This window comes from Varroa destructor, unplaced genomic scaffold, assembly GCF_002443255.2.
Source record: "Varroa destructor unplaced genomic scaffold, Vdes_3.0 BEIS01000005.1, whole genome shotgun sequence".
NCBI lineage: Eukaryota > Metazoa > Arthropoda > Arachnida > Mesostigmata > Varroidae > Varroa > Varroa destructor.
In genome coordinates, this window is record NW_019211458.1 from 40,005,893 (window position 1) to 40,029,957 (window position 24,065).

Sequence of the window (24,065 nt, forward strand, 5' to 3'; positions counted from 1 at the left end):
GTCAGAAAGTTGGGTCGTTCTGACCTTGCTCGCAACCTTTTCGTTGTTAATCTATGTTTGCTTGCGCGGAACAATTCAAATTGGACCTTTATTTGTAAGCCAATTTTTTTTGCCTAGGTTGCAAACTGTAAGGGTTTATCTGTTTTGCGTCACTCTTGTTCGCCGGTGATTTTTGTCAGCTTTTCAAGGTTGTGTTATCTCGTAAAATGGTAGTGTAAATGTTTTTGCGTAATAAATAACCTGCTTGTCATCTTCACTGGGCCGCCAGTTGTACCAAACAGCTTAACCGGAAAGGCAACCCCCGGAGGGTCCAACCAGCGGTCTCCTTTTCTATGATGGGGCTCAGTTTGCTCGACTAAATTGTGAGATGGAGATCTTCGCCCGTTTTTTTTTTTCGATACCCTCGAGCGACTGTAAGCTAGGGGAAGCAACCATTGTACTGCTCATTGATGGGCCAGCTGTAGCACCTGGTTACTAACATCACTCTGCCATTTCCACAGTGCTTGATATCCCCAACGCAGACTTCAAATAGCGGTGCACTCATTCCCTTTACTTCTTGTTACTTTCCCGTCTCCTTTTGTAGCTGAAACTTTCTTTTTGCTGGACGATTGAGCGGTGCCCCGACTTGGACCAAATCCGGACCTTGCTGACCTCTAGTGCAGGCTTCTGTCGAAGGAGATTCATCTATAGTACTGAGTCCCCAGTGCTGCCTGTATTTCGGAGAGGGAAAGTACAGGGGGTTTTAACGCCTTTCACATAATGGCGCGAGGTCTAAGGGCTCACTCGCGACTATGTTCTCCTTATTCTGTTTCTACATGAGCCTGTCTTTGTTGTGCACAGGTCTAAACTGCACCCTACTCACGTTTAGGTGCGCGAATCAGCGCCGGCGTCGTCTACTGTTGAGTTGCTTCTGTTTTTCGTGCTCTGCTTGCACTACTTCTATATCGCTGTCGTTTCGGCTGTTACGCAGACTAATGTACGATTGATTGAGGGAGAGCAGTCGACCCACTTTCCCCATTGAGCTACCTGCTAACTGCCGCCAGCCGCTCCAACCTATAGAAGTCGACGAATGATTACTTTGAGAAATAGTGGCTCTCAAAATAGTACCTCACAGGATAAGCAGAAACGATTACTTTTAAGTGAGAAGTCTTTTGTTAGTATCGTATTTATTTTCACACCAAAACTGTTTTATGTATCCTAAACATCGCGAGAGATCGATTCCGCTTTTCTATCGATTCGTAAAGATCGCAAAAGCCAGGTGAATGAGACAATATTTATTCCGTTTTGAAATAATTAAGGGTAGCTGGTAGGCGAAGCTATGATATCGAACATTCTTTGTTATAAACTTACCCTGCTAAGTTCCCCGAGCACACATGAGAATCATTAAAGTGGTCAGTTTTTGAACTTGGCAGTAGAGTGACGCTGTTTGAAATCTTTTCAGTTTTTTTACCTAAGAAAAATTTTTTTAGGTCCAATTTGATATTTGTTTCTGAACTGAGATATCTTTATTAAGAGCGATCTGCACAAAGTCAGTGAAATTATAAGTTGTAAGATAGTGGTATCAATTTTGCATCTTTTTCCTATTTCAGAGGTCAAGTTCCAGCGCAAGCAGAGCTCAATTTCCTTGATCGTGTTAAATGGCTGGACATGTACGGCGTAGATCTACACCCTGTGCTGGGGGAAGACCACGTTGAGTACTATATTGGCCTGACTCCAGCTGGCATTGTAGTTCTCAAGAACAAAACCAAGGTTGGAAACTATTTCTGGCCGCGAATCGGCAAAGTATACTACAAGGGGTGTTTTTTCATGCTGCAGGTGAAGGACAAAAGTGTAAGCATACTCTAATTGTTCATTTGTAGCATTTCATATCAAATAATTACTTGTCTTCTTAGTCATATATAAGCTAATACTCTGTTTTCGATTTGACTACGTATATCAGAATAGCTTTTTTTTTTTCTGTAGGATGAAGTGATAAACATTTCCTCGTCCATGGCTGTAGCTAGTTGAAGCCTTTCCCGCATTCGAAATCATGTATTCTTATGCGGCCCCTCCAACATCGTAGGCGCGAGAGTGTAATAGCTGTCAAATAAAATCCACCACTACCATGACTCTATGCCGACGTTATTCCAACATGATCCAACGCGATCTTGGCGCCTTCTAAAGTTGCTGCCTTCAAGTACAACGTGCGCCGCTACGCTGGTCTGATACAGGGAAACTCTCGTTTCCTGTATAAGCACCTCTTCGTACAAGCCTGTTTGTCGTAAGGCACAGAACCTGCCACGAAGCTGCAAGTTCAACCCTGCTTGCCATTGTCACCCCCCACAGTTTGCTACCAGGTGCACAGTCACCAATCGGAGTGCGGGTGGAAGAGGAGACAGGTTAGCGAGCTCAGATGAAGAAGAAAGCTAGCTGATGTTGAGGTTCGTGCGTAGTAGTTTACCGGCCGCCAACTTTTGCAGTCGACCAGCCAACGCACTCGAGTTTGACAAGCGGCGACTACGTTACCCCGAGCCACCGAAACGTTGCCCGCAATGTTATTCACTCTGCTAACTCGTTGCATAATGAGGAGTACTATGAGCACAAATAGCAGTGAATAGGTAGAAGCACTTTGGTTTCTCGTTATGAGTTTTTCGTTCTTTAGGCGCTTCGGCCTCAAAACGTGTATGGGCCTCAGAGAATCTCAGCTAGCTCAAGGTCTAGTCTCCTTCACTCGGCGACAGGGGCCATCCTCTTTGCCGTTCTCCCATATCTCATTATTGTCGCTGATGGTGATGACCGGCTATACTCACATATTTTTACTTTACGCGTCTGTCCCACGCCCTCTTTCTCACCTGGCGTTTTCGTTTGTGCATGTATATCTGGTTACGTGACTGTGACGGGCATTTCAGAGCGAGGAAAATACGTACGGTTTCGAGCTTCCGAACAAAGCGGCCTGCAAGCATCTGTGGAAATGCTGCGTTGATCATCACTCCTTTTTCAGGTATGTACTTTATGGTGCAGGTGTGATGTCGCTTATAAAGGAACTGGAGGAGCTGAAGATGGGATGCAGCGTGGAATAAGAACTCAATAGGAATGCTAAAATGGCAGAAAGGGCCATGGTTTTAGGCATAGTCAATTGTAGTACGAATATGAGTGGGTATACACCCGCCGCGAGCGCTAGGAGACGCTTGAAGGTTGGGTTTCTGCGTAGCGATTACCGCTTCGCAGCAGAGGTTGAATTCGTTTGGAATAGAGGGGCCGAAAGCAGCCACCCAGAGCTGTATTACTGCAACTATAGCCGCAGCTGGCAGCAGACACGACTGAAAAACACCCTTTTTCTCTTTTCTTCTTTATCTTTTTCACACTATCTAAAGAAGATGAGATATGTAAGCAGACTCTGAACAATGAAGTGTAGTGTTCTGCGCAGACAGCTTTCGCCGGTACGTAACGATAGCAGGGTGATACAGCAATACATCGCTGTTGGGTTTAGCCACTAATGGTATTCTGCTGGATCATTTTGGTGAACTGTTGAGTTGTACTGGCCACGTAATTGCGCATATAATAACGATGCGGCGTACTATGCTGATCACTGCTTAGTATGCAACCTGGCATCAATACAGAAAGTATGAGCAGTATTTTCAACAAAACCCGACTAAAATCCTAGCGCGTGTGCTTTGCACTGTATGCACAGACCGGGCGAGACCTAAATCTACGTCCTTGTCAAATAGGTTCACTATGAACCCGCAGAAGAACATGAACCCGGGATCTCCGAAACACGTTCGCGCTTGTAGGCTTTTAAAGATCGGGTGCACGCCGTACTGTCAATATCCACAGATGCACACACGACACATAGCTACATCCTTATATACACGTAAGGTACATACGTCATGGACTACACACCCATAGAAAATGCAGCTCTATGTAATTTCAACAGTGAAAGAAATAGGAGCTGCCACAGCAACCCTCATAATTTGAATTGAAATATTGAGATCTCAAATCGATCCCTGAAAACCGGCTTACAGAGGTGTGAAGAGGGGCGTCATTCAAACCACTAGCAGCTTTAGTGTGTAATCTCGTTGAATAGCGCTACTCGTATCCCTCTCCGTAAGCGATGTTAGCAAGCCCCGCTGTACAAGGAACCTCCCAGCTTTTCCCGGGTGCGGCTTTTTACAGCTGGGCAAAACGCTCGCTTTCGGCGGCTATCGGCCTACCGGTACCTGCTGATTCTTGTTCGGCCCTTGGGTGCCAATAGTGGCAAGCACTGGCAGGGAAATCCATAGATGGCCTACTGGACAGCTCCCCTACGTAAGCACAAAATGTCTGACTGGGTCACATACTAGCGGGAAATCTATATGTCTGCAACGTTAACCGAAAAATAACAGCGGATTCCACCGTACACAGTAAGCGAGATTTCATACATTGTACTCTGACACATGTAGCGGCCGACGATTCACAAGTTGCTCTAGTACTACAGAAGTGTTACGCTGCGGAAACACGGGTATGTCAGCAGACCTTTTGCTGATATTTATGAGCAGAGACACACCATAGCCGGCAGGTTCTCCCTGGCGACGTTCGATGGGATGCACGTTTGCGTCTGTCTGTGTGTGTAGATGGCAAAGGAGATCTTGGGTTAATGCACAATTTAGTCTGTTTGGGGCAGTATACTTAACCTCCCGTCGCGTATCCAAGTGCATTGTACATCCGCGTTTGCAATAGAACGGCGAGCCTGTGGAAGCTCGAATGGATGACTCTAGACGGATATAATTTTTTAGATATTGTGGTATGTTACATAAACAATTGACTTCGTCACTTTGTGCCACCTTGTACGTACATACACCATCAATTGCGTACATTACGTAAGTTACTACGGTTTGGTAAGATCTTAACTGAATCATGAATCATTATACATAATTACTAATTTTTAATTCATAGTTTTGATCCCTAAAGACAATTTGGTATCACCTAATTTATTCTGTATGACATCCCTTTTACAGATTGGCGCAATCGAATCCAGACGCGTCTGCTGCTACAAGCAAACTTTTCGGGTTTGGGTCGAAGTTACGTAACTCGCTACGCGGCAGCTCACGGAGCAGCAAGGTGTCTGCTGGTGGACCTACACTGACTCCGAGAGAAAGCCGGGACGTGAGTCGGCCCCAGCCCACGTTTACACGAGTGCCCAGCCGTCGCTACCAGATGCAGCGGTTAGACAATCCTGATGGAGCTGACGGTGGGTGAAGACCCGTAACGATAATAGATATACATATAACAAGATCTACGCTTACTAGATGTCTGATAAAGTGTATATTATTGCGAGCTTTTGAAACATCCGAAAAGGATTTCCGTAAACACGATAGATCTTCCATAGGTTTTAAATGAAGAATTAATCATATCAAATGCTTTGATACTAGCGTTATGATAAGGAAAACATTAATCTTCGACTGAGTCGATTTTTTTTAAGACCATTAGTACCTTTTAAGTTTCTTGGGGGTTTTGAACCCTCGCATTTAGCAACTTTTGGGTTGATATTAGCCCAGTAATTTTATTAGAATCTACTGTATGTGGAGAATCTAAGTTACGTTTTATATAAACCAGTATTGTCTGCCACACGGCTATTATTAAAGATCTATTTGCGGATTAGAAAAAAAAATTATTTTGAAAATGACTAGCGCGTGCTTTAGATTCCAAGTTAAAGCTATTGTCACAGTGATAGGTGGCTATATTGAATAAGCGTGAGCGTCAAGAATGACGCCTCTAGCACGTGTAAGAAATGTAATGGACGGACCTGTTTGTTTCTATTTAGATACAGTCGTAGGAATAAAGCACGTATTGCATTCTGTATACATGTATCAAGCAAACATGCATATTGATTTTTTCGTTAATATCGTTGGGTTGAACATAGGCTTCATCGGTATTTTGTGGAACGATTTTTTTGAGCCGCCAATAAATTTTCTCTCTACTCGATATATGGGATTTCGGTAATCAACTTTATTTTTCATGTTGGGCCTTTCTTCTGAAGTAACTGCTTGGAAGGCCTTCGCAAAAGGTTACTAGGGTTACCTTCGGAATCATTTTTAAATGCTGTGTATTTCGCAACACGAACATCCTTAGCAGACTATTTCAAAATGGCCAATGTTTGTTTCACTTCGCCGAACGCGTATTTTATTTATTATAGAAACCGCTCATAATCAATAAGCAGACGCTACGATCCCAGACCGTAGCTGTTTCACGTAAAAGATGCTCCAAATTGTCGCATTTTTGGCCGCATTTGAACTGCCCGATTTAACCCAAAATAGATTTCCAACGCGATTAAACAGATAGCAAATCGTCCTATTTTACAAGGAGCTAGCAGCATTTCTCTGCTAAATGCGGCAAGCCCTTCCGCAAATGTCTTTTAGGTGCGGGGATAAAATTAATCTTCTGATTTGACGAAGCCATTCTGAGCGAGATAGAAGGTCGTACTGTTAATCGGCACGACCAATTCAGGGGGGGGGGAGGGGAGTAGCTCCAAAGCTTCGTGGAAGCTCGATTTCTAATGCAGGATTTTGTCCCTGTTCCAGATGCATTAATCAGAGCAGGCCGCCAGACCTGCGAACGGTCATCTCGTTTTGTTAGCTACAGATTGTCTAGTTCTACTGAGAAAAGTTAATTGCATCGAGAAAATACACGTCTGGAACAAAAGATTCACTCAGAATAAATTAACTTTTGGCAGCCAACTACACCGAGCAGCCAAAACGTGCTCGTTTATTTTAATATCATACAATTGTTAATCTTAGAGCAAGGTTTGCGTGTGACCTCCTTTTATAGTTCAATAAAACTTCGAATTTGAAATTGTTTTAACAACAGCATTTTAAGAGTTGGAATAATTTTATATAATTTATTTCATATTGAGCCTACACATATAGAAAAAACTAACTCTTGCCCTGTGCTCTTTGAAGGATCAAACCTAAAAGGCCACATACGTAGCAGAAACATTGTCCCTGATCACTGCTGAAGAGCCTTTTACCATTTTTCACTGTATTGATTATTGATAAATGGCGTACCCTAGCTTTCTTCGCTCCACTTGGACTTCGCTTGTATTGAAAATACACAGGTATCAAGGTTGTATTTTCTGACGGAGTTTTAACGCCCGTACGATGTTGGCCATTATATGTCTGCGCAGTTCAGCTAACACGATCGCTTTATATAAAACCCTACGCGTTGACCGCCGTCGTCACTGTCGCTAGTGAACTACAGCTATGATTGCATCATACGAACCATCTGGCGGTTGCTGCCTCGGGGCTGGAGTAGGGTGTGACGAGGTTAAGTCGAGGCCACAAGGGGAAAGACAGGCAGCAAGGCCAGGAGGAAATTCGAGTCGTTCACCTTTGTCTCAACGGTCGTTAACACCGCATTGGCTTCTGCCGCTGACGCCCGCACTCTTGTTCGTCCGTTCGCCTCTCTAAGCTCTGTCACTGATTTCCTTCTTTTTTTTTGTTCTTTCGCCATTACTGTACGTTAACCGTACGTGTACGTGCTTGACGTTCTCGCTGAAACACTAACTTTCAGCCAATCCACCATGACCTCACCTGCTACTGGCACCATTTGGCATCCATTCGGGTATGCTATTTCTTCTTTTCGTTCCCGTTTTACCCCACATCTCCTTGCGTCTTCACGGGAGAAACGTATGTGTACGCTTCTCCCGTAAAGCGTTCGTCTTCACGTCGCAGCGTCAGTTGACGTACGGCTACCCATATATGCACACACTGACACATCGAAGCACTACTACGTATTCGGTGTATGTGTAATGCTGAAAATAATAATAGCAACGGGTTCACGCCAACAAGGCCAGTATCAGTTTTACGCCACCACCGTTACAAAACAGCAATAACAGTCGCACCCTTTGGAAGCCAGCTTAAAGGAAAAGGTAGAGTGCTACTCTGTGGGGACATAGACAGCGCCTACCATTACGCTATGCATCCCAGCAGGGACATCTTGTCAGGCGAGCACTAGATACACTAAAAGACGTTCCGTCACTCCATCCAGTCATCGGCACCGTCCTTTCTGCTAGAGCAACTCAACCCGTAGGCAGGCTGTCACCGCTTTTCACGCTCTTCTTCGCCGTTGTCTTAACCGCGCGCGGTTACAAAAGCAAAGAGAACGCAAGAGAAACTAGGTAGCCAAGAGAAACGGCACAGCTTCCATAGCTTAGCTGCTCGCAAAGGCAAAACGAAAAAAAACAAGAGTTTGAGATGTATAAGAGACTTTCTCATGCTCTATGCTAGATACGTAGCATGAGCGCTGTGCTTTTTTTCATGTCTGACCAAGAAAAGTGCTATACTTCGGGGGTCCTTCACCTCCTTCCAGAGAGACGAGCAGGTTGAAGTATGCATTTCATACAAACCAGTCCTGTTAGGCACAGCAGTGGCCCTATGGACTATTTTGTGGTCTCTTGATAACGAGCTTAGTTGTTTGCGAGCCCCATGCCTTTGAGGTTTGTCGAGGGATAGATTTCGCCTTTTGGTCTAACAGGGTTTGCAACCCTTACAAGAGAGCAGGAATATGAATGAATATATGGTACACATGTGTTCAGTTTACTAGGCGCTACTGTTGTAGTTTTCGTGCCGTTTCAGCTGTTTTACCCCTCTTCATTCCTCTCTTCAAACTCTCCGTATTTTTCATTTTGTCTCTCTTGGTCGCTCCCTTTCTCTCAGTGGCAACCCCATGAAGCCCATCGAGTAGCGTTAACTGTCGCGCTCACAGCTCCGTGCGTGGAAGTGGTTTCCACTTTTGTTGCTGAGTTTGCCTAGCGCCAGTGTTGTAGCCGCCAGCATAAGAGTCTACATACAGAAGTGTGAGTCTGTAAAGTGATAATTTTTAAGGCCCACACTTGCTCTCTCACATCGGTGCCTATTTCGAAAAAAGTTTTTAGCGTCGGCTAAACTAATCGCTCTGCCGAGGGCACTTAAGTGTATTGAGGCATGTCACAAGGCGTAGCTGTAAGCACAGTATCAACTGGAGCTCGACCAGACAGCCAACCTTTTCATGACATTACGAAAACACCTATGGGATGTAATACGTGATGCCATGAACGAATGACCATTTGAAAGCTGCAGATAGCTGACATCCTGACATAGCGCGTCTGTCTCTGTAGCTGTGGGGAGTAAGCTATAGGCCATTCATGTTAGCGAAGCCGTATCGACTTTACTGAGCCATCTGCTCTGAACACTGCCGGACCTGTTGTATTTGCAACGCCTGGCCATCATTAAAAACCGCTTCATCTGTGCCTTCGTGTTCAATTGCATTTCATGTAACCCCTCCTACATGGGCACGCGTCCCGGGCACGTCTACATTCCATCGTCGCTTCCGTCCGTGTTCTGCATGATGATTCGCGTGTCGCAGCGACGTCCAATTTCGAAGCGGAATCGAGAAGGAGCAGTGTCGCTACGACAACACAATCGACGCCATAGTAAGTACACCATTTAATCCATCCTTATATGTATTTTGTATTGTAGTAATTCGCAGACATATCATGTATTATATAGAGTAGTTATGCGGGGCTCTTTCGTTCCATACACTGATCGCGTTCTCGTGTTATAAGGTTCAGATGAAACAGTGTGGTTGTTATTAAGGCTGTTGCCAGCTCCTCCATGCATATGATTGTATGTGTGCTTAAATATGGCGAATATATAAACGTAATAATGAGCATCATGCGAAGAATTAACGTTAGCCACGCTTATCATACGTATATGCAACTATGTGAACATTGTCCTTGCTCATGTCCTTGTTACGATAAATTAAGGTACCAAAAGATTGATTGATTCCTTCGATATTTATTCGTCCTTCAAATGTGACAAATTGTTTCGCAATGAGCACCCTTTCCCGAAACGAACGCTTTCTATTAACCCGACCAATGCGTAAGCTATTTGTCAGCAACATATGTTGTTCACGCACCGTTTATCCCCTCACCTACCTCACAAGCTTCATTCCTTGAAGGTTCCGTCTGTCCTATTGACGTTCGACTATCCTGTAGCTGTCCTGATATTCGCGCATAGCGTCCCTTTTCGGAGCAGGAATCTGCTTTTCTTTTCATATAAACTGTTCGTTAAATCTACGATTACGTACTTCTGACGCCTGTTCTATTACTACTACAATTGCAAGCGTCTCTGATTCTTTTTATCGTATTTCCGCGTATTCTTAAACGTTACCTTTAACAAAAGCCCTTGCTCTTCAGCTATCTTACTCGCGCGCGTTTTCTAAAAGAATGACCAATTGGACCGAGGTGCATTAATAGCGACTCGATATTGCATTGTCCGCTCCTTCCACTGAGTTCATGAACTTTCCTGATCTCTCACACAAAAGACCCTTAGAACCTATACTCATTTCCTACTTTACCCGTTTTTTCTTCCCCTCATCTTTGTTTTCGCTATGTTCGCTTACAGCCTGCTCATCGTGGCGACAGGCGAAGATGCCACCAGAGCTGCCGGTAAGGCCACCATCGCGCACAGTGGTTAGTTACTAGGACAAAGCGCCACCGCGAATAATCCCTATGTTGTAACTGTGTCTCTTTGACTAGATCGGCAGCTCTTGGTCTAACCAAATGTTCATCTGACGGAAGCTTGCTTAACGGCCTCGACTCAGATTCGCCTATTAGTTTTCCTCCGAGCATTCCATATATCTGTTTGCTGCCACTGCTGTGGTAGAAAGGGATGTTTCTATACACTGGCAAACTTTAGATTACCATTTTTCAATAAAAAGAAAGAAGCCGAATCTCATTGCTGGTTCTGTGAATCCAGTGGTTGGGAGACACTCTCGTCGTTACTTCATTAGCAGAGGCATTAACACATGACCCGGACACGAGCCAGGCGCGAAAAAGCAGCCTTCGTTTTCTGCTTGTTCTTCTCGTCAGACACGCCCACCCTATCATGATAACATCTTGTCCATAATGGTCTGAGTGTTCGCTGGTAGTATCAGAAAACAGCTGGCTACGCAATATGAAGCACGTTCATCTTCTCCCCAAAAGATAAGAAGTGGCCCGATGTACGGTAACAGCAGAGCACTCGCAGCACGCAGATACACAGACAATCGTTTTCGGCTCTGCCAGCCTCTACCGAGTTTGCTCATTCCCAATCTAGTTGTCATTTTTGTTCTTCCTCTGATGCTCTTCTATTTACCGTTTTTTCTGGAGATACTGTCGTTTAGAGCCAGTTAAGGGAGGCGCTCTCAGCCAAGACGCGAATATTTACTTTACTATCATATATTGTTACGGCACCCATATAAGCGTGCTGGTGTACATACATCGCAAACTGCCGTGGACACACTGTAGCATCTTCCTGTAGGGGGTGCTTTATACCTCAGAGGAAGATGCCGCTCAATCACAATGGGTATGTGCTATTACCTAGGCAACATCAACACGAGAGCAGTCTGTCACAGTGGTCACAATGATCTTCCTTCGTCATTGCTGCGAACAATATGTCAGCGCTTCCTGATACTTTGCCAGCTGACTGAATTCCGTTATTCTATACAACGAACAGTAGTATTTGCACGACTGATTATTTACGCAGCGTCTGCAGGCCGGGATGGCCTAGCGACATTTGAATGTGAAAAAGCTGTTCCTTACATTTGGAATCTATATAAAGATTTTTGTGTACACTTGTTCCTAGTGAATGACCATGAAGCGGATGTGCCAAAACCCGGCCAAGTCAGGACGACAAGGGCCCACAAGTATAGGTACATGGGCGAAGCTAGAGAAGTTCTAATATATTCATATTAGTGTCGCTATCTTTCATCTTTTGACTGTCGCTTCTACTTCTAAAATGTATTTTACTCGTTTTCTATTTAACGAGTCTCGCTTTACCTTTTACAGCAGGTAGAAAATAATCTAGAGTATCTATATCTGATCGGTCTGAAGGTCATATCAGATAATCCGTGATGCATTGGGATTTAGTAGAAAATTTAATAACTATGAAACGTAACGATGCGATTTATACAACAGTAAATAGATAAAGCATTTCAATCTTTCATTATCGAATCGCAAAGGGCGTTTACCCTTTGCTTAGAGGTTTTAGCATAAGACGCTAGCATAGGCAATCTGTGGCAAGCCCTAATTCTTTATGCATGACAGTGAGCGATACAATGTGGCAATAGCAGCGTCTCTAGCTATTGCCGTTATTAATGGCGTTGTTGCCACAGCCCAGTTGGCCACATACGTAATTTAATATGCGACTAATCGCAATATATATATGGCCTTATCTAACCCATATTTAATCAATGACCTATATCGTTCATCGAGTCGGCTTAGCTCGTATGGTGCATAAACGCCATCCAATCAATTACAACCTAAATAAGCTACCGAATAGGTTGTTCAATGGATTATTGTTACGTACGTGTAGCAGCGAGGCTTTTACCTTACATCTATTTTATGTCAACATAAAATCACTATTTTTTTAATAGTTCAGTTAAATCTTCGCTTGGTAAACTCTAGTATCGTGAAAAAAAAAATATCGTTTTCTTTCCGCCTAAAACCAGTTGCTCGTTTATATCAAACGTTGTTCGCGTGTAGATCATCTAGTGTCTGCTTAGGCCAAAAGTCTACAGAGTCATCCTAATACTCAACATTGGCCTTATTTTTTGTTCTGTTTTTACATTGTAATTTCGATCCGTCATCCGTTATCCCTTCCGATTGTATTCACTTTGAGCAGTAGCATGTACAGAAGCGTCTCAGTGCCGTCGGTCGGGGGTGCAGCAGGAGGTACAACTCGGGCTTGGGACGAACCGCGTCCGCGAGGACTCTTCTCGCACTCCGGATCGGCCAATCCTTCGCCGCGTTCCGTGCGCAGCATAGCCATGTCGGCTCGCAGTTACCGAGACTCGTCAGTAGATAGGTGAGTACATCTATCACAAAGCTTTCGAGCTAGCCATCATCAATATGGGCTTTATATAATAATGCACGAAGTCAGAGTTGAACATAGAACTGTGCTGTATACTGGAATAAACCTCTCTACTAATTATTACTTGGAAATACCTTAAGTTCAAACTGAGTGCCTCCGTCGGAGACTGGCCGAACGAACACTAAATCCTTTTTGCAATCAATCCATTTTTGTTAGGACTAGGTTACGTATGTTGCTTGTGTCTGCGCGTTCGACAGTGTCTGAATACGTTCTTTTAGTTTAGGAATTAACCATTTATTTTTAAGGTTAACGGATTCATTTATATTGCTAATAGAGCGTTCAAGCTTCACTTTTGCTTGTCCTTTTGGACGCGTAAAAACGTAATGAAAAGATGAGAGAGAAAAAACGTTTACTTATGCTATTTCGCACAACACTGCGACGAGACTGCAGCAAATTTCTTTGTCTGCCATCTTGTCCTTCTAAAGGTACGTCTTTTGTTCACGTTGACTGTCTCCATAATCGAGCGAACGTGAGTTTCTCTCCTAAGGAAAAGTAAAAAAAACGATAAGGCTACTTGAAGTGAAATGAAGGGATGTTCGACAGAGAGCATAGATCTGGGTCCTGCCCAGCCCTGAACCATGAGCGTCTTCCGTGCCTTCCGATTTAAACCGTGAAAAGAAAGGGGATCGTCGTTGTTGTAGCGTTCATTATGCATTGTTTGCCTCGACGGTATGTAGTTAACAATGTGCAATGTTCGAGTGCCTCCTTTAACTTGTTCCGCAATGACATGTTTCTTTTCTAAAGGCTCGTTTGTTACTATCGTATAACTGTCGTTACGTTTACAGGCACGCCCCCAATATATCATATATGCAACTGTTTTTAAGTCTAAACGCGGGTGCTGACAAGGCAGATCGTAGATATAGAGCACTGCTTCACTCGATTTATGTATTATCTAGTTAAACAGTATAATTTTCCTTGATTAATTCCGTATTCGGAAATCCACAGTTGGCGATCTAGTTTTGATCGTCGTAGCGGGATAACAATTGTTGTTAAGTCGAATACAGATAATTATGTTCAGTGTCCAGCAGCTGTAATAAACTGAACGTAATATTCGATAAATAATTAGGCTGCATCCAACCCGCTTTTCATTTTTACGGGTGAGGGTACGTCGGTTACAGGGGATGGGTCCTGGCTTAACAATCATCAATAAAATCTGCATATACGCGTATTTGCGCAAGTGCCCTCTGTCAGTAGCTGATTGCTCGCTCAGGCGAACTTTATTGTATTATATATATACACATTGCGCGAAGGGCAAACGCTATTGATCAGTAATGGGTGGATGCTTTTGGCGTTGCGTAGTACGGATCCGTTCGCTTGCCATCGAATACGCTCAAATATACAAGAAGCGTCTGGTCAGTAAGCGACTGACATATCTACGTGCCTTGCAACGGCTTGCCTCGGACCTGCCTGGCAGGGTAAGTTGGCATGCTGCGAAGCCACACCCCCGATTTGGAGCAAACATCAACAAAATGGCCGATAAACCGAAGACCAAAAGCCAGATAGCCTTACTTCCTGCTTTCTCTATAAAAGGACTTCTGGTCCCCTGTTCCTCTCTATTTCCAATCGTATTGGTACGGTCTTTTATGATCAAGCTCGCGTAGTTTACGTGCGTTCACACTTTTTTTTTCTTCTTAACATGCCGCTGAGTTGGCAAGCCGTGCCAGACAGCGGACAAGAGGTCAGAACTAGGCAAGACTACTAGTAAAGTGTTGGCAACAAAGCTGAACGCACAGGCAAGATCCACAGGCCAGCACTCCCTCTGGATCGAGGTGTAGGCACGCGAGCTATCGAGGCGTACTTGTAATAGTGCCAACGATGGTGGTGGCAATGGTATCTAAGACAACTAATCGTAGAAGTCGCTGTAGCCGCATCCGATATCGCTAGTTACTGGCTTCTTCCACGTCTCCATGTATTTGCTATGTCTTTCAACGTCTTTATCTGTATTATAGTTATTTTTTTTCTTTAGCTGTAATCTGCCGACGGCATTAATGAACGGGGGACCTCAGACCCAATAGACAGGACGGGCGTAACCGGATCTCTGTGTGCAACGCTCGTGGACTTCTGACCACGTACAAAGGCCCCGTACTAGAAGAGTACAGTCTGAAGTATATCGACGAATGGCTTTTACGTTCGTGTATTAGATGCATTCTATGGCGATAGATGGATAGCACGCGAGCGAGAATAGCCTTGCCGATAAGGAGACGCGAATATAAATAGCAAAACACAAATTTTTGTATCTAATAAGTAAATTTCGTATTGACGGCTTATGCACGCAGATATGATGCTTGTGCATATGGTGCCAAAAGCTACACAAATGGTGTTCTTCTGCGGTAGTCAGCCTTAGCTGAGCACGATGATCTTACCAGAGCTTATCTGCACTTTATCAAGGATTAAAAAGGGTTCTGTTTGAGTGCGTTCCGCTTTATTCGTACCGGGACATCAAATGAGAAAGCTATATTTCTGGCTGCATACAGTGGACTACTAAGTATTTTTTAGTGAGACTCTGAGAGAAAGCATGCTTTCAAATTAATTTTATTATCATCTCTGCGCAGTATGGACTGTTTTCGGCACCGCAAGAGGCATCGGAGTCGGCACGAGCGTGATAGAAGTGAACAACATGGAAGGTCAGACGCCGAAAGTGAAGTTTCTCGCACATCAAGAAATAGCCGAACTTCGCGCGCGAGCAGTGCTTGCCGCCACAGGTATTTACTGCTCATTGATTGTGTACTGTATGTAAACGTTTATGGGTTTGTTATAAGCTGTGAAAATCCGGTATGTTCTATTATATATATATATATATATATATACAAATATAATAGAACATATCGGATCTTCACAGCTTATAACAAACCCATAAACGTTTACATATATATATATATATATAGGGGCATATTGAAGTGTCAGGTAAGTATTATGACCTAACGCTGCTTTACCAATACATGGCGTCTAATAAAAATGTATCTTATTTTTGCAAACATAACTTGGCTTCTCTCAATTAAGTGAACTCCTCAGTAAGTATTGGTTAGACAGAATAGATAATTCCAACTGTAGTCCACGTTTGCAATTGCAATGCTTACTGGATGGTCCGTTTAAAGAGGGCAACTGTGGCAGCAGCGAGAAGAAATAGGGTTTTCGAAACGTTGAGCCTCACTTACGCTCGCTCATGGGCCGGTGGGACAGAACCCTCTTCTGTTTCCAAAACGCGTTCTATCTGCAGCTCTCCCTTTAACTCAGCCATCAAGCCATCACTTCCTTCTTTTGGAGCCGTTTTCCACGAACGCGAGTCGCAGAGGGCTACTTTAGCATCGTTGCTCTCGGGCCCAGAAAATGAGCCTATAAGAATAGCATATTCATATCTGAGGCAGATGGAAGAAGCTCCAAAAGGGTAGCCACGATGGGTCTGCGTGTAAGAATAAGGCGGATTTGAACGCGCGGTTACAACAAAGAGCCTCCTCGGAGAGGCCTCAGTAGATATTTACAATGAGGGGCTGGCCGTTGTTCAAGAGGCCATGCTGTTATGGTGTAACATAGACGAGGGCCAGATATAAGCTACGCAAACATCACTCCGACCGTGGTCGGGCACCGAAGGCCCTGCTGGGTGGGGCGACTCGCTAGTCTGTCTGGCTAGCACAGCTGTCGTTCAGAGATTCCGTTGCTTCGACAAGCCTAAGTGGCAGCAGACTTAGCTAGAAATTGTTTTCTTTTCTTAGAATAGAATCGGACAGCTCCCTCTGTGCAAAAAGGAGCTGTCCCATTACTTGGTTGGTTGGTCGATCGCCGCATAGCTCCGCAAAGATGAGGTGGAAAAATCAACAGAGGGAGGTGAATGAATAGAAAAAAGGAAAGGGTGATACGAAGATAGAGAGCGGAACCCTGTGAAGTCAGTCTGCGCCCATTGAACGAAGCGGGCAATTCGATGAAACAACATAGTTATGAGAAGAGTACTACGTTCCAGAAGATAGCAAAGCACACGTAAGCACGAGATGGTGACCCGGCAAAACATCGTATACGTGAGAGTTACTGTGTATGTGCTTGGATCCACTTAAGTAACATTGGGGCGCGTCCACACCTTCCGAGTTAGATCCCGTGCACTTTCTGCGTATATTATACTTCTAATTGAAATCAGGCGCCTGCAGATTATCGGAACAACACAAACAGAGCAGAAGAACTAGGAACCCCTTTGACTGACCATAAAAAGTACCGTTTTGGTCGGATCTGTATATTACCTATTATTGGGCCAATTATGCAGGTTACGTCACTGCGTACAATCTGACGGTTGCGATGCTTAATAATTATATAGGGTGTACGTGAGCTATTGTGGTGTTTCTTCTTTGCTCGATTGTTATGCAAAAAGTCGAGCTTGAAACTGGAGCAAATACCTGTAATAACTGCGTTCGTGTAAGGACTTAGCGTGGCTCCGTGAATTAATAAAGAGCCCTGTTCTCAGTATCTGGCGTAGCTTCCGTCGCCTTGTTTGTACTCCCTCGAGGCGACCTGTTTGAACTCAGCGAATACGTGCGGAAATCGAATATCGTACTGCACGGAGGGTTCGATACATAAAGGAAATTCGCAAGTATTGATTGTTAATTACAAGTTACATAGAGTCATTCAAATTTTACTGTCTTATTTAATAGTAGCCTCAGATCTTATTTCTAGCCATGGCTCATTTCTTCGAGGCTAGCAATTGCTATTTATTAAACTATTGTGGCTCATCACACAGCTAAAAAAACTCGCGCATTAAAAATGTGTAACCACATTTAAATAAAAATGCTATCTAAGCTCAAGCGTATAGAACACGACCCATTTGTTCCATTTGTCCAATGACTGCCGCTTTTACCTACTATTTTCTGATTGTCATTAGGTATTTTAACGATTGGATGCTTCAAACACCGCAAGTCTATGGAGCTTAATGACTGTACGAACACTCGGACTTCGTCTCTTTATTGCCAGCCAGCGGCTTCCTCTACGTCGGCTTGGCATTCTACCGTACTATGTACTAGGCTGGCAGCCGGTCTCGCTTCTCAATCGCGCTTGCAGTTGTTTTCCCTGGCATGAATAAGAGCGCACACGCCAAACTGTGATATACGGATAGCTTTTAGCCAGCGGAAAAGACCACGAGGACAGGCGACATACGAAATGGTCTTTGGCACTGTGTCCGTCTTTTGCGCACCCTCTTGCGTCTGTAGGCCAAACTACGGCAATCTGCATTGTCTACAGTCAGTTAGACTTATGGCCGGAATATGACACAGGTCGTCGTCGTCGCAGGAAGTCTCTCCAGTCAGACAGCACCATCTATTCCGACAGCCAGAAAACGACAGGAAAGCCACGTGATTACCACGAAACCGATGGCAGGCGACACCTCTCTTTTGGTGTTATCTCGCGCTTTCGCAGTGGCTCACACAGGCAGACATTCATGTGCGTCTCGTGCATGAATGCCACGCTCGCTTGTGTAGCAAGGCGGATCTGCGCACGCAGTAAGCACGCGATAGTTAGCCTAGTCGCAAGCGATGGTTGCAGCCTTCATCTACCTTCATAAGCAAGCCTTCCGCAACCGTTCCACTGTTACGGGGGCAGTGGGCTGCGACCATTGGCCTCGTGGCTGGATGATCGCGTGGTCGGTTGATGGTTCAGACGTTGGGTGGAAGCATGCGAAACCGCCCATTAATTCATACCTAGTCTCCGTTTTCTTTCTTTTCCATAAAGTAGGGCTGGTGGTAGATAGTCCCTGATCCACCGTCGCCTTTGAATAGGGCAGGCTAATGATTGCTGAGTCTGCAGTAATACTGCATACAGTGAACGAGACACATAAACACGTCCTGCCTCCGTCGTTCATCCCAGTAGTAGCGGGAACACCACTTGAAAAGCTGGTACAACTGCTACTAACTACTACTATTAAGCGAATCTTTTCCGTCGGATTGGATCCCTAGGTCTGTCCTATTCCCGCATGTTCTACAAGAAATCTAGGAGGGGAAAGACCTAACTTACAGCTCATGGTCTCTATTCGTGCGCCACGTACGTAGTGCTGCAACAGCCGATGCGTCGTGAGTTCGTCAAACCTACTACGTGGGTCTTAACTAACCAAAGGTTCAGACATCAGGGCCTTTCGTGCGAGTTAAGCTAAAATCGTCGAAGCGAGGCAAAAGTCTGCTTAGCGAAGCCACTCAAAGCAGTCATCATTCCCGACACTAGTCGTCCACTCACTAGCAGTGCGCCCACCACTTCAGGCCATCAGCTATACCCAGGCCGACTCGTTACTGCTTGAATCTGTTTCTCATTTAAAGGTACAGCGTGAAGTAGAGCTGTGCTACCTCGCTCCGAAAGATCTATCCTGAACCATATAGTTAGACGATATCCAGGTAGCCTTGGCTATCTCCTGTATGCTTGCGATGCTGAGCGACGAGATGGAAGCATTTTTGTTTAGGGGGCGGGGGCTCAGGAGACTTACAAACGAAGCCATGCATATCGCCGATTTAGGCTCACGCCGTGGTCGACAACTTGTGAGCTATTAGAAAATATTGTCTGAGAAACACTGTTTATATTCAATAGGATTAGCCCGACGTGTCAGAGCACGTGAGGATGCGTCAACATACGTTGGCTGTAACTGTGAGTGTTAGTGTCAGTACGGATGTGTTTACTTCAACGACAATGCGGAGGCTCGGGAAAACCGCTGTAATGCTTGTAGTTGCTTGCTAAGACTTTTGCCGCACACGTGTGATGCACACGTATTCCTATGACATTGTACAATGGGGGGTGGATGTTTGACACAAAATCGCAGAGGCGATGGATGCTAGTCCGACAAATGGATGTTTGCTTTCTGTTTACGCATGCTTTGAAGATTCTCTTGTCATTTTGGTCGATCCTTTATATAACAGAACGCTCCTTCATAAAGTAGCTTCATCGTGAGGTTTGGCAGAGTTTTGATGTTGCTCGGTATGAGGGTTAGACGAAGACGACAGTTCAAGGAGGTCGGCCAAACGGAGTAAAAAAAGCATTTGCCATCTCGTTTAGGGGTTTCCGACTTTCCGCTATGGCTATGAATAACAAGAAGCGCAGACGGCGGTACGATGTTGATGGGAAGAGGCAGTCGTTTGACTGCTGCGAATGCCGACGAAAGCGAGGTTTTCAGGCGGACTAGAGAACAGCCTCTACACGAAAGAGCCTTAGCATATGACTCCGGAAGAATAGATCCACTTCCCTCTTTCAAGAACACCACCGACCGAGAGTGCCTCGCATCGTATAATACGTACTGGTAATAGTGGCGGTGGAAATCGTCGCACATACACATACGCCAAGTATAATCGTAGCGGTCGCACAACAAAGGTATAACGAAGTGCGCAGTCGTTTGCGCTTTTGCCGATCTGAAGACCCGTGCATGAACTGTTTATAGATCGTAGGGAGATTTCGCGCATATGTCTCCTTGCCATGACTTGTTTGTCACGAGTGTGACAATGACGAACAGCAGCACTTAAGTTCTCGAGAAGTTATCCTGATTAAATGCGGCATTCCCGTTTTCATATCTTATATTTATCATACCTGGCTCTTCCCTCGTAATTGGGGTTGCCATTTGGATTTGTTCAGTTAAATCGAAATAACCATATATCTCTATAGAATTTCATACGTTTTGCGGTACGTTTATAAACAGCTATAGATCTGTGTAAATCGTATGTATCCACATGATCGAGTAATATCGGTACTCGTACTTGTGGTAAATTTGAACATTAGCTACTTGTAGCTGGATAGATGATTCATAGCCCCCCCCCCCCCTATGTTAAGGGGTAATTCCTGACATCAGTCAAGGGTATTGAAACAGGTGCCTTGTTCCAAAACGATCGTGTCCTGAATTGAAGAGAATTATAGGGTAGTAAACAAGTTCTAGCCGCTTGAGAAAATAATTTTCGAAAAAAAAATAATTTTCTTGTCATAATGATAAAACTACGCATACCCTTTCCGTAGGCGCGTACACCTTTTTCATACGTTTTGTTAAAGTAATCTAGGTAAGCAATCCGGTTATAACCGGTTACGTACGTCGTTCCAGCCTGCCATGCTCCTTATATCTACCATGAAACCATAAGCACTACGGAATGGCCTTTCCTAGAAACGAAAATATGAAAAGGTGCCTTCATCATAAAACATATGGACAAAGACCAACTCTATATACAATTCAAAGATTACATGCTCCATCTAACGGTTTTTAATTGTTTCGATTTTTGTATGTATCCGCTTAACAGCAGTTACCACTCACGTAGCGAGGTGTCCGGAAGTGAATGTGAGAGCGTTCTTCGTCATTCGGGGCATCGACACCGGCAGCCTAATCATCAAAGCAATGGAAACACGTCACATCGAGGCAGTGCCCTCGAACTGGTGGACAGCCAACCCCAGTGGCTCGAAAGTCAAAAGCGAAGACAGCAGCATCACCAGGCGCTGAACAGCTCCATCTCGTATGTCCCTCAATATCATAATTTGAATCCGCAGAATACATGGATAGGCTCAGACAGCCCTGCCCAGGTTATTTTCCTATGTGGATTTAGAGGAAATTAAGATATATGTACGCGTTCGGCGCATTCCGTCTCAAAGAAGTGTCTTTGCGTACTTTTCGAGCGTGCAAAACCCACGTTACTCAAGCGTAGTTGTTCAAAGGTCTTCATAGTAATAGTCATCAGCAATATCCTTGTCGGCTCAAAACACTAGATAACAGTATCAGACTTAATGAAACTGTAAAGTAATTAGTATCAATACGGAATCAACTGTCAGCAGGGCCCAATATAAGTATGCCCAGTGTGTAACCTCTGATTGCTCTATAAGTAATCGTTTATACAAATAACGTTTGTTTTCCAACCCCTAGCTAATCCGAAACTCATTTCGTAGACACACGCAAGTTAAGAGGAATACGAACTAGCTTTGGTAAATTATGTCAATCAAATCTAGTTTATGTTACCTCAGTGATTGTCAGCAGTAACTATTAACAATAATCTTCGTGAGCGAAAAGACCAGAAGAAAATCAACTGTCAGTTTTTGTTTTGCGCTGAGGCTTGGTTTTCATACGATAGTAGAAGAAATACAGTAATACTTTTTCATTAAAGCACTCCTGGGGGTTTATGCCACGCCGCCTTACTACGTCATAGATACAGCTCCCACTAGCGTCGCATTCAATCGAATTAATGCTTCCGGGTATTCCGGCTATGGCCTATTAGTTTGCCAGAACGAGAATGCAGTGCGCCGTTATGTGGAAGAAGGCGCAAAGTCAAAGACTATCCCGAGTAATCCTGCAGACTGTTACAATAGAAGGTAGTGGCGACTACTGGCTGAAGCCGTTCTGCACCAAACCGACCACATACGTCTGAGCAGGCAATGCATTGCCTCCATTGCTAACGGTAGCAGCAGAAGCAACTAAACCTAAGCCCTCAACCGTTTGTATCCCTAACTTCGATGTGCCGTTTTCGTCTCTAGTTGAGACCCCAATTTCGGCCTTGCTTTTACCTGTTAGTTGCTGCTACTAAACGAACCGAATCAGTCGCAATGTGCCAGTCAAGAGGCCGTGCCGAATCTTCGTACCCCACGACGAGCTGCTTCCGCATGCAGAGCACAATAGAGAGAAAAGCATAGAGTGGTGCAGGATACGACGGTCCTCGCAGAACGCAACGAGACCGAAAGCTCAAGTGGAACAGGCGCATGCGGCTCATAGACCATCGGCGAGGGAACAGTTATACGCACGTAAGCAGAACTTGTTGGACTGCCATGTGAAAGCTCTGACTATGAAAAAAGCAGGCAAACGGAAAGAAAATGTAGGTACAATGCCGGTGAGGGAGGACAGACGCTGAGTTGGTCAGTTTAGACATGAAACAAATACTCTGCGGAAAATCTGCAGGCCAGATGGATCAGACGAACGGGATGCAAAGAGTTAAGAGAGGAGAGGAAAAAGGCCACGAAGATAAAAAGGAAGCCATTCTGGCAGCTACAGTCAAGATACATACTGCTTGCTGATAGAAGCGTTCGCTTAGGTACCGATTGCGACAGAGTTCTGTAGCAGTGCTTGTGGCAGTGGTTTGTAGCGACGCCTGTGGCAATAACCTTAGCGGTGCCTGTGACAGTGGCCTGTAGAGGTGCCTGTATTAGTGGCCTGCTGCAAGCGTAGTAAAAGTCAATAGTAGTCAGGGCACTATTGGCTGAGCTGGAGTCGATAAGTTTGGGCGGAGAGGTGGCAGCGCAAGGAACTGGCGCCGAAGCAGAGGTCGGCCTGCGAGGCAAACTAGCCTTTAAATGTGGCGAGCTACACAGACTCGCACGAAGAGAGGAAATGATAAGTAGAGAGTAGGAGAGGAAACGCGGAGGAAACCGGGCAGCGAGAAACGAGCGACCACGCATAGGCTATACTGGTATACTCTAATGCAATGAGTACTGCTAAGGAGTGACGCAGCAGGTGGTCGCAACGTGAATCGTAATACGTTTATTCTGCATTAACATCATTACGCAAGTAGATGGCTAGAGAGAGGTGCACAGCCAGCAAGCGAATCAGGATAGCCGTCATCCGTTTGGCTGCGGTAAAGTGCCTTTATACCTCGTAACACCATCGAACCTTTTAGCTATATATATATATATATATATATAGCTAACTAAGATATTACAATAGTGATTTTGTGATTTGTACCGCAAACTCTGCGCGCCTATAGATATGCGCATAAATGATAACAAGAAGCTCAGAAAGAAGATTATCGCTTGCATATTGCAATTAGCTTTCTAGCCTCTTCTACCGAACAGAAAGGAATGACGAAAACCGTCCATCTAACGAGACAAGCTTTTCCTAGTTTTCTTTCTCTCTCTCTCTCTCTCTCTCTCTCTCTCTTTGAAATAGCTTGAGCGGTTAGCAAAACGTCCTTTTGATTGTCTAAGCTTCGGTCCTTGAATAAAATACTGGTCGTGCACATACAGAGTATAGGACCAGCTCAGCTGGCCCTGGTCAACTACATGGATCCAATTGATGCTAGTGACTATCTGCTACTGCAGTGTGTAGCAGCAGCACTGATGATCGTTTCACTAACGTACCAAGAAAACAGCTTACTCATCATACTAGTAGCATTAATCTTTAATAACATCTTTAATAATTAATAATAATAAGCGCCTTAGAGTAAGTCGCTGCATAATGTCAAAAACCTCCATATTTTT

At 44.6% G+C, this 24,065-nt stretch overlaps 1 protein-coding gene across 7 annotated transcripts in view; it reads left to right on the plus strand.

Annotated features, from left to right (window-relative positions):
• The window catches only part of LOC111250905 (uncharacterized), a 141,182-nt gene that overhangs the window by 105,869 nt on the left and 11,248 nt on the right, over positions 1-24,065 (plus strand). For 5 of the 7 annotated variants that reach the window (XR_002673561.2, XM_022806852.2, XM_022806853.2 and 2 more), the window contains exons 7-13: positions 1,590-1,830; positions 2,889-2,980; positions 4,974-5,206; positions 9,358-9,424; positions 12,657-12,839; positions 15,458-15,607; positions 21,134-21,343. Coding sequence is in view for 6 of the 7 variants with exons in the window: in XM_022806852.2 (XP_022662587.1) it covers positions 1,590-1,830; positions 2,889-2,980; positions 4,974-5,206; positions 9,358-9,424; positions 12,657-12,839; positions 15,458-15,607; positions 21,134-21,343 (1,176 nt within the window). In the remaining variant the exon portion in view is untranslated. The remainder of the gene's footprint in view (positions 1-1,589; positions 1,831-2,888; positions 2,981-4,973; positions 5,207-9,357; positions 9,425-12,656; positions 12,840-15,457; positions 15,608-21,133; positions 21,344-24,065) is intronic. The other 2 variants (XM_022806854.2, XM_022806857.2) reach the window with 2 other exon arrangements.